A 17420-nucleotide genomic window follows, 5' to 3' on the forward strand; every position below is an offset into this window, starting at 1 on the left:
CCTGTCAAGCCCCGCTGGGTGGGGGGCATGGCCTGAGGTCCCCCGTCAAGCCCCACCAGGCAGGGGGTTGGTGCAGCCTCAGATCCCCAGTCAAGCCCTGCTGGGCGGGGGCGCAGCCTGAGGTCCCCTGTCAAGCTCAGCCAGGCAGGGGGGCGCAGCCTCAGGTCCCCTGGCCTGGTGCTGGGGCAGGGGGTGTGGCCTGAAGTCACCTTTCAAGCCCTGCTGAGTGGGGGGCATGGCCTGAAGTCCCCTGTCAAGCCCCACCTGGTGGGGGGCACGGCCTGAGGTCCCCCGGCCTGGTGCTGGGGCAGGGGGAGCAGCCTGAGGCCCCATAGCCCAGCACCAGGACAGGAAGCGCACCTTGAGGTCCCCAGTCAAGCCCTGCTGGGTGGGGGGCGTGGCCTCAGGTCCCCTGGCTTGGCACTGGGGTGTGGGGTGCAGCCTGAGGTCCCCCAGCCTGACACCAGGGCAGTGGGTGCAGCCTGAGGTCCCCTGTCAAGCCCCATGGGGGCAGGGGAGGGCAGAGCCTCAGGTCCCTGCTGATTGCTCGTTAAAGCTCCTTATGGGAACTTGGCGTCAGCTGTGGGTTCAGCCATCTTTGTGACTGAGTGATGGTCAATTAGCATATTCACTCTTTATTAGATAGGATAGCCAAAACCTGGAAACAACCCTAATGTCAATGATGAATTAAACTGTGGATTACTATTGAATAGTGAAAGGGAATAAATTATTGACACATGCAACAACCTGGCTGAATCTCTACTGAATGATTTTGAGTGGAAAAGCTAATTCCAAAATTTATATACTGTATGCTTCTATTTATATACAATTCTTGAAAGAACAAATTTGGAGAAATGAAGAACAGATTAGTGGTTGCCAGGAATTAGGAAGGAGGAGGGAGATGGATGTGGCTTTAAAGGTCAACATGAATAATCCTTGTGGTGATGGAAATGTGTATCTTGACTGTATTAATGTTAGTATCCTGATGATGATGTTGCTTTCTAATTTTGTAAAATGTTATCATTTGGGGAAACTGGGTAAAGGGTACACATGATCTCTCTCTGTGGTATGTCTTACAGCTGCATGTGAATATACAATTATTTTTTTAAATTAATTTGAAAATTCTATGCCTTATATGTATTCTTTCTAAAGTTTCTAAATGTCTAGAAGGAAAAATTCAGTGGTCTGTAATTTTTTTGAGGAAATCAAAGCGATATGAATAAATAATCTTAAATAGCTTGTCTATTTTCCTCTGGAAACTTGTACATGATAACTTAATTGGTCTGACTGAGATAGTTAATGACTCAACAAGCCTTAGAATCTGGAGTCCTCTGAGGCCTACCTAGTTTTTTTGTTGTTGTTGTTAACATTTGTATCAAATACGTGAGGGAACTGTAATAGTAATATGTTGAGGGCTGACCATTGGTTTCCAAAGCAGGTTCTGAAGACCCCTGGAGGTCCCTGAGTCTCTTTCAGGGATCCTCGAGGTCAAAACTATTTGCATAAATATTGGCCTCCTTCAATGTGCTGAATTTTGCACTGAAGGTGAGTAAAACTGCTGGTGAGAATCAAGACAATGGCACTCAAATGTAGCAGTCATTATATTCTTCACTGGCGGGCACTCACAGTACTAAAAGTGCCAGTTACATTTCACAATGCCCTTAAGAAAACAGGAAAAATGACTGACTTTATGAAATTTCAACCATTGAGTAGATGTGGTTAATATTTCATTTGAGGAAATGGGAAGTGTGAAGAAATCACACTGATGCATACCACAGCGTGATTCTTATCTCTAACATAAGCACTTGTGAGAGTCTTTGAATTCTGACTTGAGCAAGATGCTTTTATTCATGAAATACCATTTTACTTGAAAGAACAACTGACACGCAATCTACAGTTATTCACACTTGGGTACTTGCAGGCATTTTCTCAAAAATAAACAAGATAAGCCCTGGCCCCTGGCCGGGTGTCTCAGTTGGTTGGAGCATTGTCCTGTACATGGAAATGTTGCAGGTTTTATTCCTGGTCATGTACACACCTAGGTTGAAGGTTTGATCCCCAGTCGGGGCTCATAGGGGAGGCAACCGATTGATGTTTCTCTCTCACGTTGATGTTCTCTCTCTCTTTCTCTCTAACAAAAACAAACAAAATCAACCAAAGAAGATATCCTCAGGGGAGGATTAAAAATATAAAATTAAAATAAAATAAACAAGATCAGTCTATCATTTCAAGGAAAACAGCTGACAGTATTTGTTGCCAATGTTAAAATTTGTGATTTTAACTAGAAATTAGACATCTGGAACACTTGAATCTGCTAATGTAAGCTTGGCAACTTTCTAATACTTCAAAGTTTTCTGATGAGTTTCGTGGTAATATTAACAAATGAGATTTTCAATATTGTGTAATGAAGTGAATCAACATTTGGAAGATCTGTGTAACTTAGTGAACCAATATTTTACAAATGGTCAATGACTGATAAAACAAAACTAGGCATCAATAAAAGAACATTCAAAATGCAAGAGAGTCCAATGAATTTTAATGTAACTGAGTATGAAATGTTAATTGATTTCACATTGTAACTACTCCAAGAAACTAAAGCCTGTCTAGTTTTGGTGTGATATCAAAGAATAGCCACAATTATCTGAAAAGGCTACTAAAAGCATCTTGCTTTTTCTCACGATATATCTGTGCAAAACTGAATGTTTAATATCTACTTTAAACAGAACAATATATTGCAGTATATTGAGTGCGGCAGCCGATATGAGAATCCAGTCCATTTGAATTAGGTCAGACACGAGGAAAACTGGGAAAAATAAAAGTAAAGTGATGACCCTCTTCTTGTGGAAATTTCTCTCTCAACCAACATTCAAAAATTGTAGGATAGAAAGGGCATCTTTGACATTGTTAATATGTGTCTTACATCTCCAGGTCCAATGGTGTTAGTGGCTCCAGATCTCATAATTTCCCAGCTTGTAGAAAATGGAAAAAGAGTCTGAGGGATCACAAGGACATTCCTTTCTGTGTACTTGTGATGACATATATCACACCTGCTCACTTACCATCAGCTAGTTCTTAATCACTGGCTAAATAAAATATCAAGGGAGTATAGGAAATACGGTTTCCAGCTGGTTATCCATGTATCCAGCTAATACTCGGGAGTTCTCTTGTTAAAGAAGGAAAAAATAGATTTTGTTGGTCAACTAGAAGTCTTTATGGTACTATGTTTAAAAGGCATGAAGATTCAATGTTGATGAGAGAAAAACACTTTGAGAAATGTTTTGTGTGTTCATAAAATGCAGATATTTTTTTTTGCAGAGCCATAGTAGTTTGATATGCTATTCATTCCCACATTTTTAGGACACCATAAAAATCCTCTACTGTCTCTTTTAGGACCTAGTTTATGATCTAGCAGAGTGGCAGAATACAACTTATTAAAATCATAGAAATAACACCCTCACAGAAAATATATAGACCTAGCTTAAAAGAAAGAGAAAACTCCAGATGCCAGAAATAAAAGGGAACTTAAAATGAGAAAAGCAAGTTGATATTGCAGTGGCTTGGGAAATTATTAAAACTGGATAAAGGTCCTTGGGGCTCATGGCTTGAATTTTGTAAACAAAATATATTTGGGTTGTGGGTTTTTAAATTCATTCTACCAATCTCTGTCTTTGATTGGTGTATTTATAATATTGAACTTTAAGATAATTTTTGATAGAGTTTAACATTACCATTGTATTATTTGTTATCTGTTTCTTTCCCCTGGCATTCACTCCTTTATATTTTTTTTCTACCATCCTGTGGGTTACTTGAATACAATTTAAGATTTAATCTTGCTTTACTCATAATGTTTTTTGAGTTTGTCTCTGTATAATTTTCTCCATTATATAGTTACTACAGACTTTAAACAGTCTACTGGAATCAACAGTTTACCATTTTTAGTAAAGTGTGGAAACTTCAGTTCCATTTACTAGTAGGTTCCTTTACATTCCCCACTTTGAAATCAAATAAAAATATTTTTTAAAAGAGATTAAGAGAGAGGGAGAGAAAGATAGAAACATCAATGATGAGAGAGAATCATTGATCAGCTACCTCCTGCACACCCCACACTGGGGACTGAGCCTGCAACCTGGGCATGTGCCCTGACCAGGAATCAACCACTTAGCCACACAGGCTGAGCTATCTTCCCCACTTTTAAATGTCATTGCCCTGAGTGTCAGATGGTGTACTTTTTCTTTCAATTATCAAATGTAAAAATAACAATATTATATACACACATACTGCTTTTTACATCAATCTTCCTTCGTGAAGTTTCAAGATTTCTTTTAAAAAAATATATAGCCCATCTGGCATGGCTCAGTTGTTGAATGTTGACCTATGAACCAGGAGGTCACAGTTCAATATCTGGTCAGGGCATATGCCTGGATTGTGGGCTCAATTCCCAGTGTGGGGCATACAGGAGGCAGTGGATCAATGATTTTCTCTCATATTGATATTTCTATCTCTCTCTTTCCCTTCCTTTCAGAAATCAATAAAAACATTTTATATATATATATGTGTGTATATATATATATATATACACATATATATTTATACACACACATATGTATACACACACACACACACACACACACACACACACACATATACTAGAGGCCCGGTGTGCTGATTCGTGTACTGGTGGCATCCCTCGTCCTGGCCTGCAGGGATCAGGCTGAAACTGGCTCTCTGACATCCCGTGAGGGGTCCCAGATTGCAAGAGGGTACAGGCCAGGCCAAGAGACCACACTGGTGCACGATGGGGCCACAGAGGGACTGTGGGAGGGCTCCAGGGTGTGTCCAGCCTATCTTGCCCAGTCCTAATCAGCTGGACCTCAGCAGCAAGCTAACCTACTGGTTGAAGCGTCTGCCCCCTGGTCGTCAGTGTGTGTCATAGCGACTGGTCGAATGGTCAAACAAATGGTCAGACACTTAGCATATTAGGCTTTTATTATATAGGATACACACACACACACACACACACACACACATATATATATATATATATATATGATTTCATTTATGTTAGAACTTCCTTTACCCAATCTTTACAGGTATGTCTGCTAACAAATTCTTCTCAGATTAAATACCTTAATCTGGGTATGCTTTTACTTCTCTTCATTCATGAAGGATAGTTTCACTAAATATAGAATGCATGGTTGACAGTTCTTTTCTTTCTGCACTTGAAAAATATGCTACTTTTCTTTGGCTCCATGGTGTTTCCCTATAGCAATCCATCATTTCTCTTTGGCTGCTTGCAAAATTTTTCTGTCTTTAGTTTTCAGAAATTTAATTATGATGGATTAAATAGCATGGACTTCTAAGGACAAAGATTTCTTGTACTATTGTCTATTCTTGATAAGATTATGAAACATTTTTCTTTACCTTTTAAGTAATCTGCCTAGAAAACAAAGATTTTGTGATTTAGAAAAATAATTTCCTGTGCATTATGTTCCCTTTATCTAGTTTTTGATTAATTAAAAAAAGAAGAAAAAACAGAATTTCCTCTTTTAAAAGAGCTAAGTTTTTTTTTACAACATTGTAATTTTCTGTACTTGCCTTAAAAGTCTTTGTAATTTCATTAGATGGACAACTAAGTGTTGTTTCACAGTGACCTGTGATTCTATTTAATGAAGTGTTTAAAAACCTTTTGATAATTTTGGCAAGCTCCCCCCAAATCAAATTCTAAATGAAGTATTTTCTACCTCAAACTAGCTTTGGGATTTTAAAGCGGTCCCCAGAAACATCTCAAAAGATTTATTCTCTCTCTTTATAAGAGATATTAAACTAATTAGGCTTATTTGATATGTTAAATTACATAAGAAACCTTAAATAAGAAGTGCTGCAAAACTTTCTTTAGCATGTATTATATAAATATATGTTATTAACATAAGTGTTCTGGCAAAAGTGCTTCTCCGAAGCTACCTGCACAGCCCCACAAGATGTCGTGGGATGGTAACCTGACATCTCTCTTATTCTCCATCCCACATTAGTGAAATGGGCCCATGGCATGGATGATATAATGTTAACATGGGAAGACTTGCCTCTACTTCAGGGCACTCTGCAGACTTCTCAGGAACATCTGCAAGGGAGAGGATGGCAGTGAACCCACAGAAAAGCCAAGGCTCAGGCACTGCTGTAAAGTTTTGGGGAGTCAAGTGTTTAGGTAAAGCCCGTGTTGTCCCAGAAGCTGTGATTGACAAGGTGCAAGCCTATCTGATCCCTAAGAACATGAAAGAGGTGCATGCCTGTGGACAGATTTGAGGGTTTTGGAAGACTTTTATTCCCCACCTGGCACATTACCACCCGGTGAAGAAAGGGCACAGGTGGGACTGGGGATCAGAGCAGCAAGCACCTTTGAGAAGGTAAAAGTACCAGTGAAGCAAATTAAAATTCAGGCATCTCCCAAGCAGGGCTACCATTAGAGTTGGATGTTATCTGTGACTCCAGAAGATATGGTTGGGCACTGTGGCAGAGGCACCAGAAGGAGAGAGTACCCTGAGGATTTTAGTTCCAGCCCTGGAAGGGGACAGAAACATAATTTACCCCCACAGAGCAACAGCTCTCAGCTGTGCCCACAGCACTCCTCCACATGGAGCCTCTCATGAAGAAACAGCAGATCACGGTAAGAACCTTCCTTCCCACCAGGGGTTGGGTTGAGAGATGTCCCATCAACCCACTTCTGCTTGGCTCAAAGCCCCACTGTGACTAAGTGGCATGCCTATTTGCAGCAGAGGAACACTGTGTCTACCAGCCCACTGTCTCTAGAAATGCGGATGATACTCGGCCCCGTAGAGAATGTAGATTCTCCAAATGCCCCCACTTCCATTCCTGTGGCTGCCCCTGTGGTCTGTAGCGTGGGAGTGGGAGGAATTACTGCTGATGCCTGGAAACAGGAGAGAACTGCAGCAGCCAGTGGGCTGAACTCACAGCTGTTTGGTTGATGATCACTCATGAGTCCTGGCTTTGACCCTTTACAGTGACAGTTGGGCTGTTCTAAAGAGATTAACTCTATGGTTTGGGCAATGGGAAGCAGAAAGGTGGTTGATCATGTGTAAGCCATGGTGGGGTCAGGATTTGTCAAAACACATTTAGGGTTGTCTACAAGAACCTGAGGCAGTCAGTCCGCACTGTCTTCCATGTCCTGGCTCATAAGGCACTGATGATCCCTGGCAATCAGGAAACTGATGTCTTAAACCTGTTATGAGCCTGAGCATCTGACACTTCAGTAGCTACATCAGATAGGGTGCATAGGAAGAGTGGCCACCATGGAACCCAGGTGGAATGGCATATTGCCAAGGATGCCGGATTGCCCTTGAAGCACAGTGACTTTAGTATTAATGCAGTAACAGTATGCCCTGTTGATCTAAACAATTGCTGAGGACACTACCAAAATGATGGGGGCCATTCATCAACATTCCCAACTGGTGAAGGATGGCAAATTGATTATATTGGCCCCTTCCCCTGAGTGAGGGTTCTAAAGATGGCTTGGCTGGTATAGAAACTGTTCACTGGTCTGGCCTAACCCAACGACTCCCCTGTCACTACACAAACCACACTGCCACCATTAGGGGTTTAAAAAAGCTGATTGCCATGTGTGGTTACCCCTGTTAACTAGACTATAATTGGAGGTCACAATTTTAAGAGTTATTATTAGCAATACTGGGCAAAAGAAATGACATTGAATGCAGATTCTATCTCCTGTATAACCCACAAGACAGTTAGTAGAAAGGAAGAATAAAATATTAAAGCAGTAGATTAAATTTCTAACAGGTAAAACCACCTTGGCTGAGTGGACTAAAGTACCATCCCAAGCTTTCACATATTAAATAGAGCCTGTTGCCCATATTCCATACCTGCCAAGACCTCAAGTACATGGTAAGAACTTCCTATCAAAGGTTGGGTATGGAGGTCATGAGAAACAGCCATTGCCCTGCTTTCACTGTGGATCAACTGCTATGTTGCTGAGAACACAAAGTCCCATCATGCTTGGGAAAGACAATATCTACAGGAATTTTAAATAGGACATGTCACTGGGATTGGTGAGTTATTTGACACCCCTGGGTGGGGGTAAACTACTCAGTTTCCATTGGGATCCTGTTTTCCTACTCCAAGCCGGACTTGTTGAAACTCACTACATTTAGAATGGAGCATGCACCATTGAGAGAGGAGAGGCGGGGTCCTGGCCTGGCATATCCTACCCCCAGTCCATTTCCTCATGTCTGACAGTGCTGCCTCTCCCTGCCAACATGTATAGTATGTACAATTTGGTCAAGTTCCTAAAGTTCCCATCCTCCCTCTCCTAAAGGTGAGGTTGGCAGGTTCTGTTTTCTATTAGTGCAATCATTTGGCCACCATCTTTGTTCCTTCCATTGGCCTGGAGGACATTATAGCACACACTAGAGACCCAATGCATGAAATTCATGCAAGAGTAGGCCTTCCTTCCCCCAGCTGCCAGCACCGGCTTCCCCTGGCACCCAGGACCAGGGCTTCCCTCTGGAACCTGGGACCTGGGCTTCCCTCTGGCTGCTGGCAGACACTCGGGACCCTGGCTTCCCTCACAGCCCCTGCTTCGTCCAGAAGATTGTCTGGAAGGACGGCCGGAAGGACATCTGGTCTAATTAGCATATTACACTTTTATTATTATAGACTAGAGGCCCAGTGCACAAAATTCATGCACGACAGGAGGGGGGTCCCTCAGCCCGTGCTGCACCCTCTCCAATCTGGGACCCCTTGCAGGATTGGGCCTAAATCGGCAGTCGGACATCCCTCTCACAATCCGGGACCACTGGCTCCTAACTGCTCACCTGCCTGCCTGCCTGATCACCCCTAACCACTCTGCCTGCCTGCCTGGTCGCCCCTAACCACTCTGCCTGCCTGCCTGATAGCCCCTAGTCGCCTCTGCCTGCCTGCCTAATCACCCCTAACCACCTTTGCCTGCCTGCTTGATGCCCCTAACTGCTCCCCTGCCAGTCTGATCGCCCCTAACTGCTCTCCCCTGCTGGCCTGATCATCCCTAACTGCTCTTCCCTGCCGATCTGATCACCCCTAACCACCTCTGCCTCGCCCACCACCACCGTGGCTTTGTCTGGAAGGACATCCAGAAGACGCCTGGTCTATCTGGTCTAATTAGCATATTACCCTTTTATTAGTATAGATAAGCTCTTACTCAATTCATTCACCAATCATTAAATGATGGCTGACAAAACCTGTCTTTACCGAACACTGAAATGTCTCTAATGAGAAAGGCTGTCCTCCAGAATAGGACGGACATTATTACTGCCTTGCAGGAAGGCACCTGTGCTGTTATCCCAACAGAATGTTATGGGTTTATAGCTGATAAGTCTTCTAATGTATCATCTTCATTAAATTGTTTAAGAGCACAAGTGAATATCCTCAGTGATTCGATGTTCAGGGTAGAGGACTTAATAAACCAGTGGTTCAGATCATGGGAATCTTGGTGAGGGAAAAATGCTATTTTGGGAATCATTATTTATGTTATGTTTTCAAAAGAACATGTACCTATATTGTTGCTGTAGTACCAGCCTCCAAAGTGGCCAGATAACCACAGAACAAACCATCTCCATGCTCGTGAAACCCCTTGCTGACAGCTCAGGGTACATTATGAAAGAAGGGGACATATAAAATGTAAGAGACAGTTCATTACAAGGGTGGAGTCCTGGTGGAGGTCTTCAAGAGGATGTGACCATCAGTTGACCCTCTAACTTGACCCTGGCAATCTGAGGCTCCTTACTCTCTCCCCTGTCCTTAGAATGTACTTCTTGCCCACCATTCCCATGGTGGTAACCATTTTCAACAAAGCAGCCTTGAAGGAGCAATGTGCTGTTGAGACCATCTGAATGGTATTCATGACTGAACCTAGCTAAGGCCTCTATATAAACTTTTAAGATTCTGGTGGGTAGGTGCAGAGATCTGCTTGTCTTATGACTGCCCAAGACAAGACTCATAAGTAAGTTCCCTTGCTTATTAAATGGACCACGTATCAGTCTGGAGTGGTCTGCTCTTCTGTCTTTCCTTGCCCTCTGTGTAGGTGGGTGTGGGAGGCAGCTTTTGAACCAACACTCTCTTTCTCCTCTCCTTCTGGGGCTTTGAATTATATGACTATGGAATATTTTGTGAATGTCCCACAGGAAACTGAGGGATTGGTAAACTTTTTCAGTCTGTGGTCTGTTTTTTAGATTAGATAGATTGTATTAATCCGTTCTCAGTTCCACAGATAATATCCTTGGCATCTGCACTACATGATTGCATCTATCCAGCAAGAGTTATTTCTCATTATTCTATATTCAGTCCCCAATTTCCATGTGGTTCTCTTTAATAACTTCTATTTATTTGTTGAGAATTTGTTTTTATTTTTTATTGGTTTCAAGGGGACTAGTAATTGCTTGCTGAAACATTTTTATAATGGCTGCTTAAAAATTCTTGTCAGATATTTTCAACATTTGATTCATCTCAATGTTGGCTTCTATTGATTGTCTTTTGACATTCACAGTGTGATTTTCTTGTTTCTTGGTATGATGGGTGAATTTTTTTTTATTGTATCCTGGACACTTTTACTTTTTTGTTTAGTAAAGTCTGGGTCCTATTTGAATGCTTTATTTTAGCAGGCAATCACCTGTTTGGGTTTATCATGAAGTGACTGGCCTGATTGTGTGGGCTATGGTTCCAATTACAGATAAATTTTTAGAGCCTTTGATTTATTATTTTGGTCTGCTTGGTTTATCTGGTGCTGTTGGGTCTGCCACTGTTTCCTGCTCGTGTTTCCTAAGTGGGAAGAGAGAGATCTTGGCAGACCAGGAAGCCTGTTGTCCCTTAGTGAGGTGTGGATGAAAATGTTTCCCAGACCAGGTTCTGGTTCTTACGATTTTTTCCTGATGGTGCCCCTAGATGATGAGGCTTGAGTTTTGATTTTCAATATGTGAAACTGGATCCAGATAAAATACCTATCTAGATTTAAAGTATCTCTTTAAAGCTAGGACTACAGAGGACTATTCAGTCTGTAAAAACATGATCAGAGAAACTCTGCTCATAGTCTCAGAGAATTTTACCCACTATTAAAAACAGTCTAGTCTCCTCCAGCTATTGGGTGGGAAAAATCTTTTTGAAAAAAAAAATGATACAAGCCAGTACCTTCCAAGTATATCAGATCTACATTTACATTACTTAAGTGGGTTGTTAATTTCTAGCTGGGAATAAGTTATACAAAGAGATCTAGCTCTTATAAAATTTGTGAAGCCCTAATAAAATAATTCAAAATGCTTCATCAAGGTGATATTCTCAAACCAGGATTCACTTATCTTTCAGAAGAAAAAAGTGGAAGTTAGAGTCATAAATCAAAACACAAATTACATTAGAAAGTAAATTTCCGTAAAGAGGTGCCAGCAGTGGCTAAAAAATTAAATTGACATCCTAAAATGAAATAAAATGGAACAGTCTAAAAGAGATTATAAAATTGCTATATTTATAATGATTAAAGAGGGCAGAAAGGAAGAGAAACTATGACAAATGAAATGGATGTTATGAAAGAAAAGGTATCATTGAGGACTGAGAATATCATTCATATTACTTGTCAAAAAATTATTTCATCCAGGTGGCACATACCTTAAATTATACTTTTCCCAAAAGTAAGTAATGTCACAAAAAGACATGCTGTGAAATAGTAAAGGTAGTTATAGGTTTGGCTCTAAAACTGGGTGTTTAGTCATTAGTTATAACAGTTCTATTTAAAAAGTAACAAAAATTATTTTTAACACTTAAAAGTTAGAATCACAATTGAAAAAGAGAAAATACTTGTTTTGCCTTCTACTTGAAGTTTTCATTTCATATGATGTTAAATGACCCATGAGACTGATTAAATTGAAAGTTTAATGTATTCCCTGTATATTTAGCATTTTCTTTATGATTTATAATTTTAGTTTTGGGTTTATCTGAACTATTCTGTGTGCCAGGAAAAAAAGTTTGCATGTTTGTGAGGATGCAGTGACACCTCTGTCTTAGAAATTGGACCCTCGTTGCTCAAAGCTGGATGAAGTTTTCTTTTATAAAGCCTGTAAAAGCAAAACTCATATATCAAGAGGGAATTAGTCAATGGAATTCCAAGATGGCTCACTTTCCTAAAGCAGATATCCTCTAATCTAATGTAAAGTAAAAGCGACATGCCCTGAGCAGTTTGGCTTAGTGGATAGAGCGTCAGCCTGCGGACTGAAGGGTCCCAGGTTCGATTCCGGTCAGGGGCATGTGCCTTGGTTGCGGGCGCATCCCCGGTGAGGGGTGTGCAGGAGGCAGCTGGTCGATGTTTCTCTCTCATTAATGTTTCTGGCTCTCTATCCCTCTCTCTTCCTCTCTGTGAAAAATCAATAAAATATATTTAAAAAAAATAAAGTAAAAGCGACATGGTCAAAGTATGTATTTTAATTATGGTGTGTACTATATCCTATTATTTTCTTCAGGCTGTTACATAAATTCACATTCATAGGTTATTAGAAAGGATTGCACAAGGAGAAGCTTGTATTTCTTCTATGAAACATTTTTGAATGTTAAAATATGTTTTTTGCTTGTATTTTATGTTGAAAAGGTACTAGAAACTTCTGAGGCTCTATTTTCTCCATCTCTGATCAGACATGCATTATTAAATCTATTAAGAGAACATCTTACAAGAGGCTTAATTGTAGGTCCTTCCGTTCAGTGTATGCTTTCTATTATCATTTATCTTGTAACTATGAAACAATTGGAGATTTTATTTGAAGCTTTGTGTGTGTTTTTTTTTACCTCTCCCCTCTTTGCTTACTTTTTCTGTATACATGCCCATATTTTTGAATATATATTTTGATATTAGCTCTATCTTTTCCAGACATGCTCAATAATTATGCTTCCTTCTCCATCAAAACTTTTCAGTCCTAAGTGTCTTGTGTTAGTGGTACTCACCATTGTGAAATATGGAGTTTTCTTTTTATAACCAAATGAATAGCACAAACTCCTCACTTAATAGAAATTGTAATCTTGATGTCCAATGAATCAGAAATCATGTGGTGATGACCTAACGAATATTTACCATGTAATATTTTAAAGGAGTTACTCTCAATGAGAACTGCATACATGATGAAATGTTAGTGCTTTAGAATGGAACACATTTATTCAGTCTGTGAACAATGCTTGCTCTGTACTTTCATTTGCAGAGCCTTTGTGAAAATTGACCCAACTATTGATCAAAATGATTAATAATAAAACTCTGCAACTTTCTTTTCAGGGGGAATAACTTCAGTTTTCCATTTTCATTTCCTGCTCTAATATTATCCTCTTGGGAATTCATATAACAGGCCTTTAAAAGATTTGTTGAATGAATTAATGGCCTCATTCCTTTCTTCACAATGGGTGGCAAAGCCTTTCTTGTATAAGAAGTTTTCTGCTAATGTATAAACTGGCTAATGTGTTATTCTTTCCAGGTAAAAGCCCCAACCCAAGTTAAAGGTTTAATTTCAGAAGACCATTTAAGGATGGATTTTATTTTGTGACTGTAAGATACTGATAAGCAAATCTTGTGTCACCTTTTACCACATTTGGGATTTATAAGCACAGTAGCTTTTTCAGTGGTTTCTTAGGAAGATGGATTATTGGTGCCATGTGGGTGGTTTCCATAAAGCTGATGAGATTTTTTTCCAAAGACATTCTGTCCCTGCAAATGAGGATGAATAGTTTGCCTATCACAGGAACTTTGAATAGTACCCAGGGGGGCTGCTACAACAGATTTGACTTTAAAAGGGCAAATAAATAAATAAATAACTATTTTTAAAAATCTAAGATCCAAAGAAAATGTAAAATTGAAATTCTGACAAAATATTGCAGAGCTTCTTCAGAGTATATAGAGATCAGTACATTTGTTCTTAAACACAATTATCAAGTAATTGGTGATGCAAGACACTGGGATTGCCAAAAAACTGAAAAGCTGACTTTGATCTGAAGGAAAGTAATGCAAGATAAGCATTTGGTCTTCATGAAGTAATTTTTAAGGCCTTGCCTAAAGTGATTATTCTTAAGCTAAACAGCTCAAAAACCAAATCTAAACTAGAAGCCACTATACAAGGTTCTTCTGTTTCTTAAAGCAAAAGTTCTAAAAAGCAAGGTAATAAGTTAGCTTGCCCATATGCTCTGGTTTCAATAATATCTGGTAATGAATCTTTAGGCAATCCCCAGTCTATTGATTATATTCCTTTTTTATTATATTTCAAAAATATTTGTATTTGTAGAGAACTCAATCAGTTTTATTTGAAAATAACATTACTTTGTGAAGGGTAAAATAGTGTTTCCTCTTTTTGGTGTGTCGGGGGAGGGTTGCTGCTATTTCTGTCTTGAAAAATAATAAAAATACTGTAGAAGTCCTTTTAGTGGAAATAATTATAATTAGTCATTGGTTATTAAATCAGAAAAAGCAGATAATAGGTGGAATTAGATAGATAGATGATAGATAGATAGATGATAATAGATAGAGTGATAGATAGATACATAGATTTTACTTTGCACAGTTCTGATATGCTCACATTTCAGTTACTACAGTTTAAATAATACCAAACCCCTCAAACATGTTATAGGTAAGTACTATCTTATCTACAGTCCATATTCTAATTTTGTCAATTGACCAAATAATGTCCTTTTTAATGATTTTGATTTTCTTGGTCCAGGTTCTAATTCAGAATCATGCATTGCATTTAATTGCTGCGTGTCTTTCTTTAGATGATTGTTTGTTTGTTTTGTTTTGTTTTTAATCAGGATTAGTTCCTCTGCTTTCCTTTGATAAGCACAGGTCCTTTATTTTGTAGAATACTCTCCAGTTTGGACTTGCCTGAAATTTTCTCGGGATTATATTAAGGTTATGCACTTTTGAGAGGACTACTACATAAATTATCTTGGGCTCTTCTTAGTACATGACATCTGGCTGCTTATGATGTTGTTTTATCTGTTTAATCCTTATGTTCTCTTCTATAAACTTACTATTCTTCTTTTGTCATTAGTAAGCACTTTAGGGGGAGGTTCTTTGAGACTACGTAGGTCTACCCCTCCTCATAAACTTTTCACTACAGTTTTAGCATTCCTCTACCGCTGTCTTGCCTACACCAAGAGGGAGCATATTTTTAAAAATAACCTGTGTGTATTATGATTTTGCAAAGAATTCAACTGGGTTTCAAGAGAAACAACTATTTTTTTTTTTTTTACATATTACATATTAAAATCAGAATCACCTCTAGCCCTACCCAGGAATACAGCACTGAATCTTAACAAATACACAGATCAAACCTAGGAGCAGAGGTGGAAGGGAAAACAAAGTGGAAAACTAGCTTTTAGCATTCAGTGTGCAGTGGATTTTTAATAGTTTTTATAGAGAAAATGAGGAGTGTTGGTTTATTCCACCAGTTGGTTAGTTAGAGATCAATAAATATAGTGTTTATGTTTATCAGTTTTTTCTTTGAATATAGCTTTGGCATAATTGCATTGATTTATTAAATAATATTTTGTTGGTCTAGGATTTCATGAATGATGGAGTAAGGAACTCAGTAAACTATTTCCCTAGCAAAACAAATTTAACTGTTTATATTTCACTTTAACCAATTTTAACTGGTGAAAATTATTTTTAAAAATCATTTAAGGACACTGGAGATTGTCCTAAGGGCATACGGAAAATGAAGAATCATTTATCCAAGAGAGTCTAAATCTCAGTAAAAACAGAAATTCTGTGGCATTTGAGCCACCCATTCCTCCAGGTATATGTTACAGAAGTTCTGACTGAACATGCGCAACCAGGAAGACAAAGGCTGACTCTCCTGGGAACTCTCATTTTGGGATTAAGATTTCCTATGAGGCTCTTTCATCTCTGCCACTGACATGCATCGGCAAGCACAGGAAGCACCAGGGAGGCCGAGGTAATGTTGGTGGCTTGCATCATCCCAGGATGAACTTTGACAAATATCACCTAGGCTACTTTGGGAAAACTGGTGGGAGGCATCACCACTTAAAGAGGAAACAGAGCTTCTGCCCAACTGTCAACCTTGATAAACTGTGCACCCTGGTCAGTGAACAGACGCGGGTAAATGCTGCCAAAAACAAGACTGGAGCTGCTCCTTCCATGGATGTGGTGCAATCAGGCTACTACAAAGTTCTGGGGAAGGGAAAGCTCCCAAGGCAGCCTGTCATTGTGAAGGCCAAGTTCTTTGGCAGAAGAGCTGAGGAGAAGATTAAGGGTGCAGGTGGGGCCTGTGTGCTGGTAGCTTGAAGCCACATGGAGGGAAGTTCATTAAAATGCCCACAAGTGGGAGAAATTTTTCATATGGGGAGGGACAGGTTTCTGGTGTTTCTCCTCCTCCTCCTCTAGCCTTGTGTTGAGAGAAATTCTAGTCTAAGCAGGTACAACTAAGAGGTCATGGTCTTCCTTCTTCCATCCAGATCCTATTCACAGAGCAAAGGCTCTTCCCAAAGTGTGGCAGGCCAGGAATACTGGGGCCCCAATGCCCTGCTGCAGTTCACATCCAGATCAGAGTTTCTACACTGAGAAGTGCAGACCAAGAAAGCAGGAGCTGCTCGCTGGTTTGTGTGCCCACTCATAAAGAGAATGTCACTTCAAGGAAAGTGGGTCCCTGCCCCCAGCTATGGTGCAGGGAACAGGGGTTCTGCTCAGTGGGAAAGGCAGACCATAAAGACAAAGACATCTACAACTTGGCATGAGAAGACTATTCTGAGACAGAAAATGGAGAACTCCATGCCTAGGGGCATTGTTGAAAATAGCATAGATTTTGGTGAAGAGCAATTAAGAGGAGCTTAGTAAGTCCATACACTGTGAAAATGGCAGAGCAACCAGAAGTTTGATAGAACTGAAATGTGGAAATTAAACTGGAACACATGGTTTTTCCTCTGGGCAGGATGCAAAGGTGATTTCCTGGGTCCTTGTCCAGGTGGATTTGAAGAATAAAGCCACGGACAAAAGGTGGTATAGGACAAGTTGGAAATCTATTGGGAAATAAGCACAGACTCCCATGTTGGGAGGAGGAGAGAGACCCACTAAGCTGCTCTTTTGTAAGGTTTATAAAGGCTGCAGTTCTTTGTGTCCTGATATCCCTTCTTATTGCAGAAGACCAGAGAAAAACCAAGCAATGCTTAGAGAGCTGGAGTTCCACTTTATTATACACCAGTGGGCACAGAGAAAAAAATGTTTTTCCAATTCTGAGCAAAGCAACAAACAGGAGTTTTCTTTTTATTAAAGAGCCAGCCCTATGTGTGTTTAGCGGTTATCTCGCTGGAAGCTTGTGGCCTTGAAAACAACACATTTGGCATGAGAGCATGGGATTATCTAGTCTCTAGCCTACAAGGTCAGACAGCCA

General features: G+C 40.0%; 1 protein-coding gene across 1 annotated transcript; it reads left to right on the top strand.

Moving 5' to 3' along the window:
• Window positions 1-15997: 15997 nt before the first annotated feature.
• On the top strand, window positions 15998-16318 carry LOC308246724 (large ribosomal subunit protein uL15-like; the record flags this gene model as incomplete). Its single annotated transcript, XM_080665115.1, has 1 exon — window positions 15998-16318. One exon carries the CDS (start codon window positions 15998-16000, stop codon window positions 16316-16318), a length of 321 nt encoding a protein of 106 aa, XP_080521241.1.
• Between the last annotated feature and the right edge of the window lie 1102 nt (window positions 16319-17420).

Source organism: Plecotus auritus (genome assembly GCF_963455305.1).
Source record: "Plecotus auritus genome assembly, chromosome: 4".
In the NCBI taxonomy this organism is placed as follows: Eukaryota; Metazoa; Chordata; class Mammalia; order Chiroptera; family Vespertilionidae; genus Plecotus; species Plecotus auritus.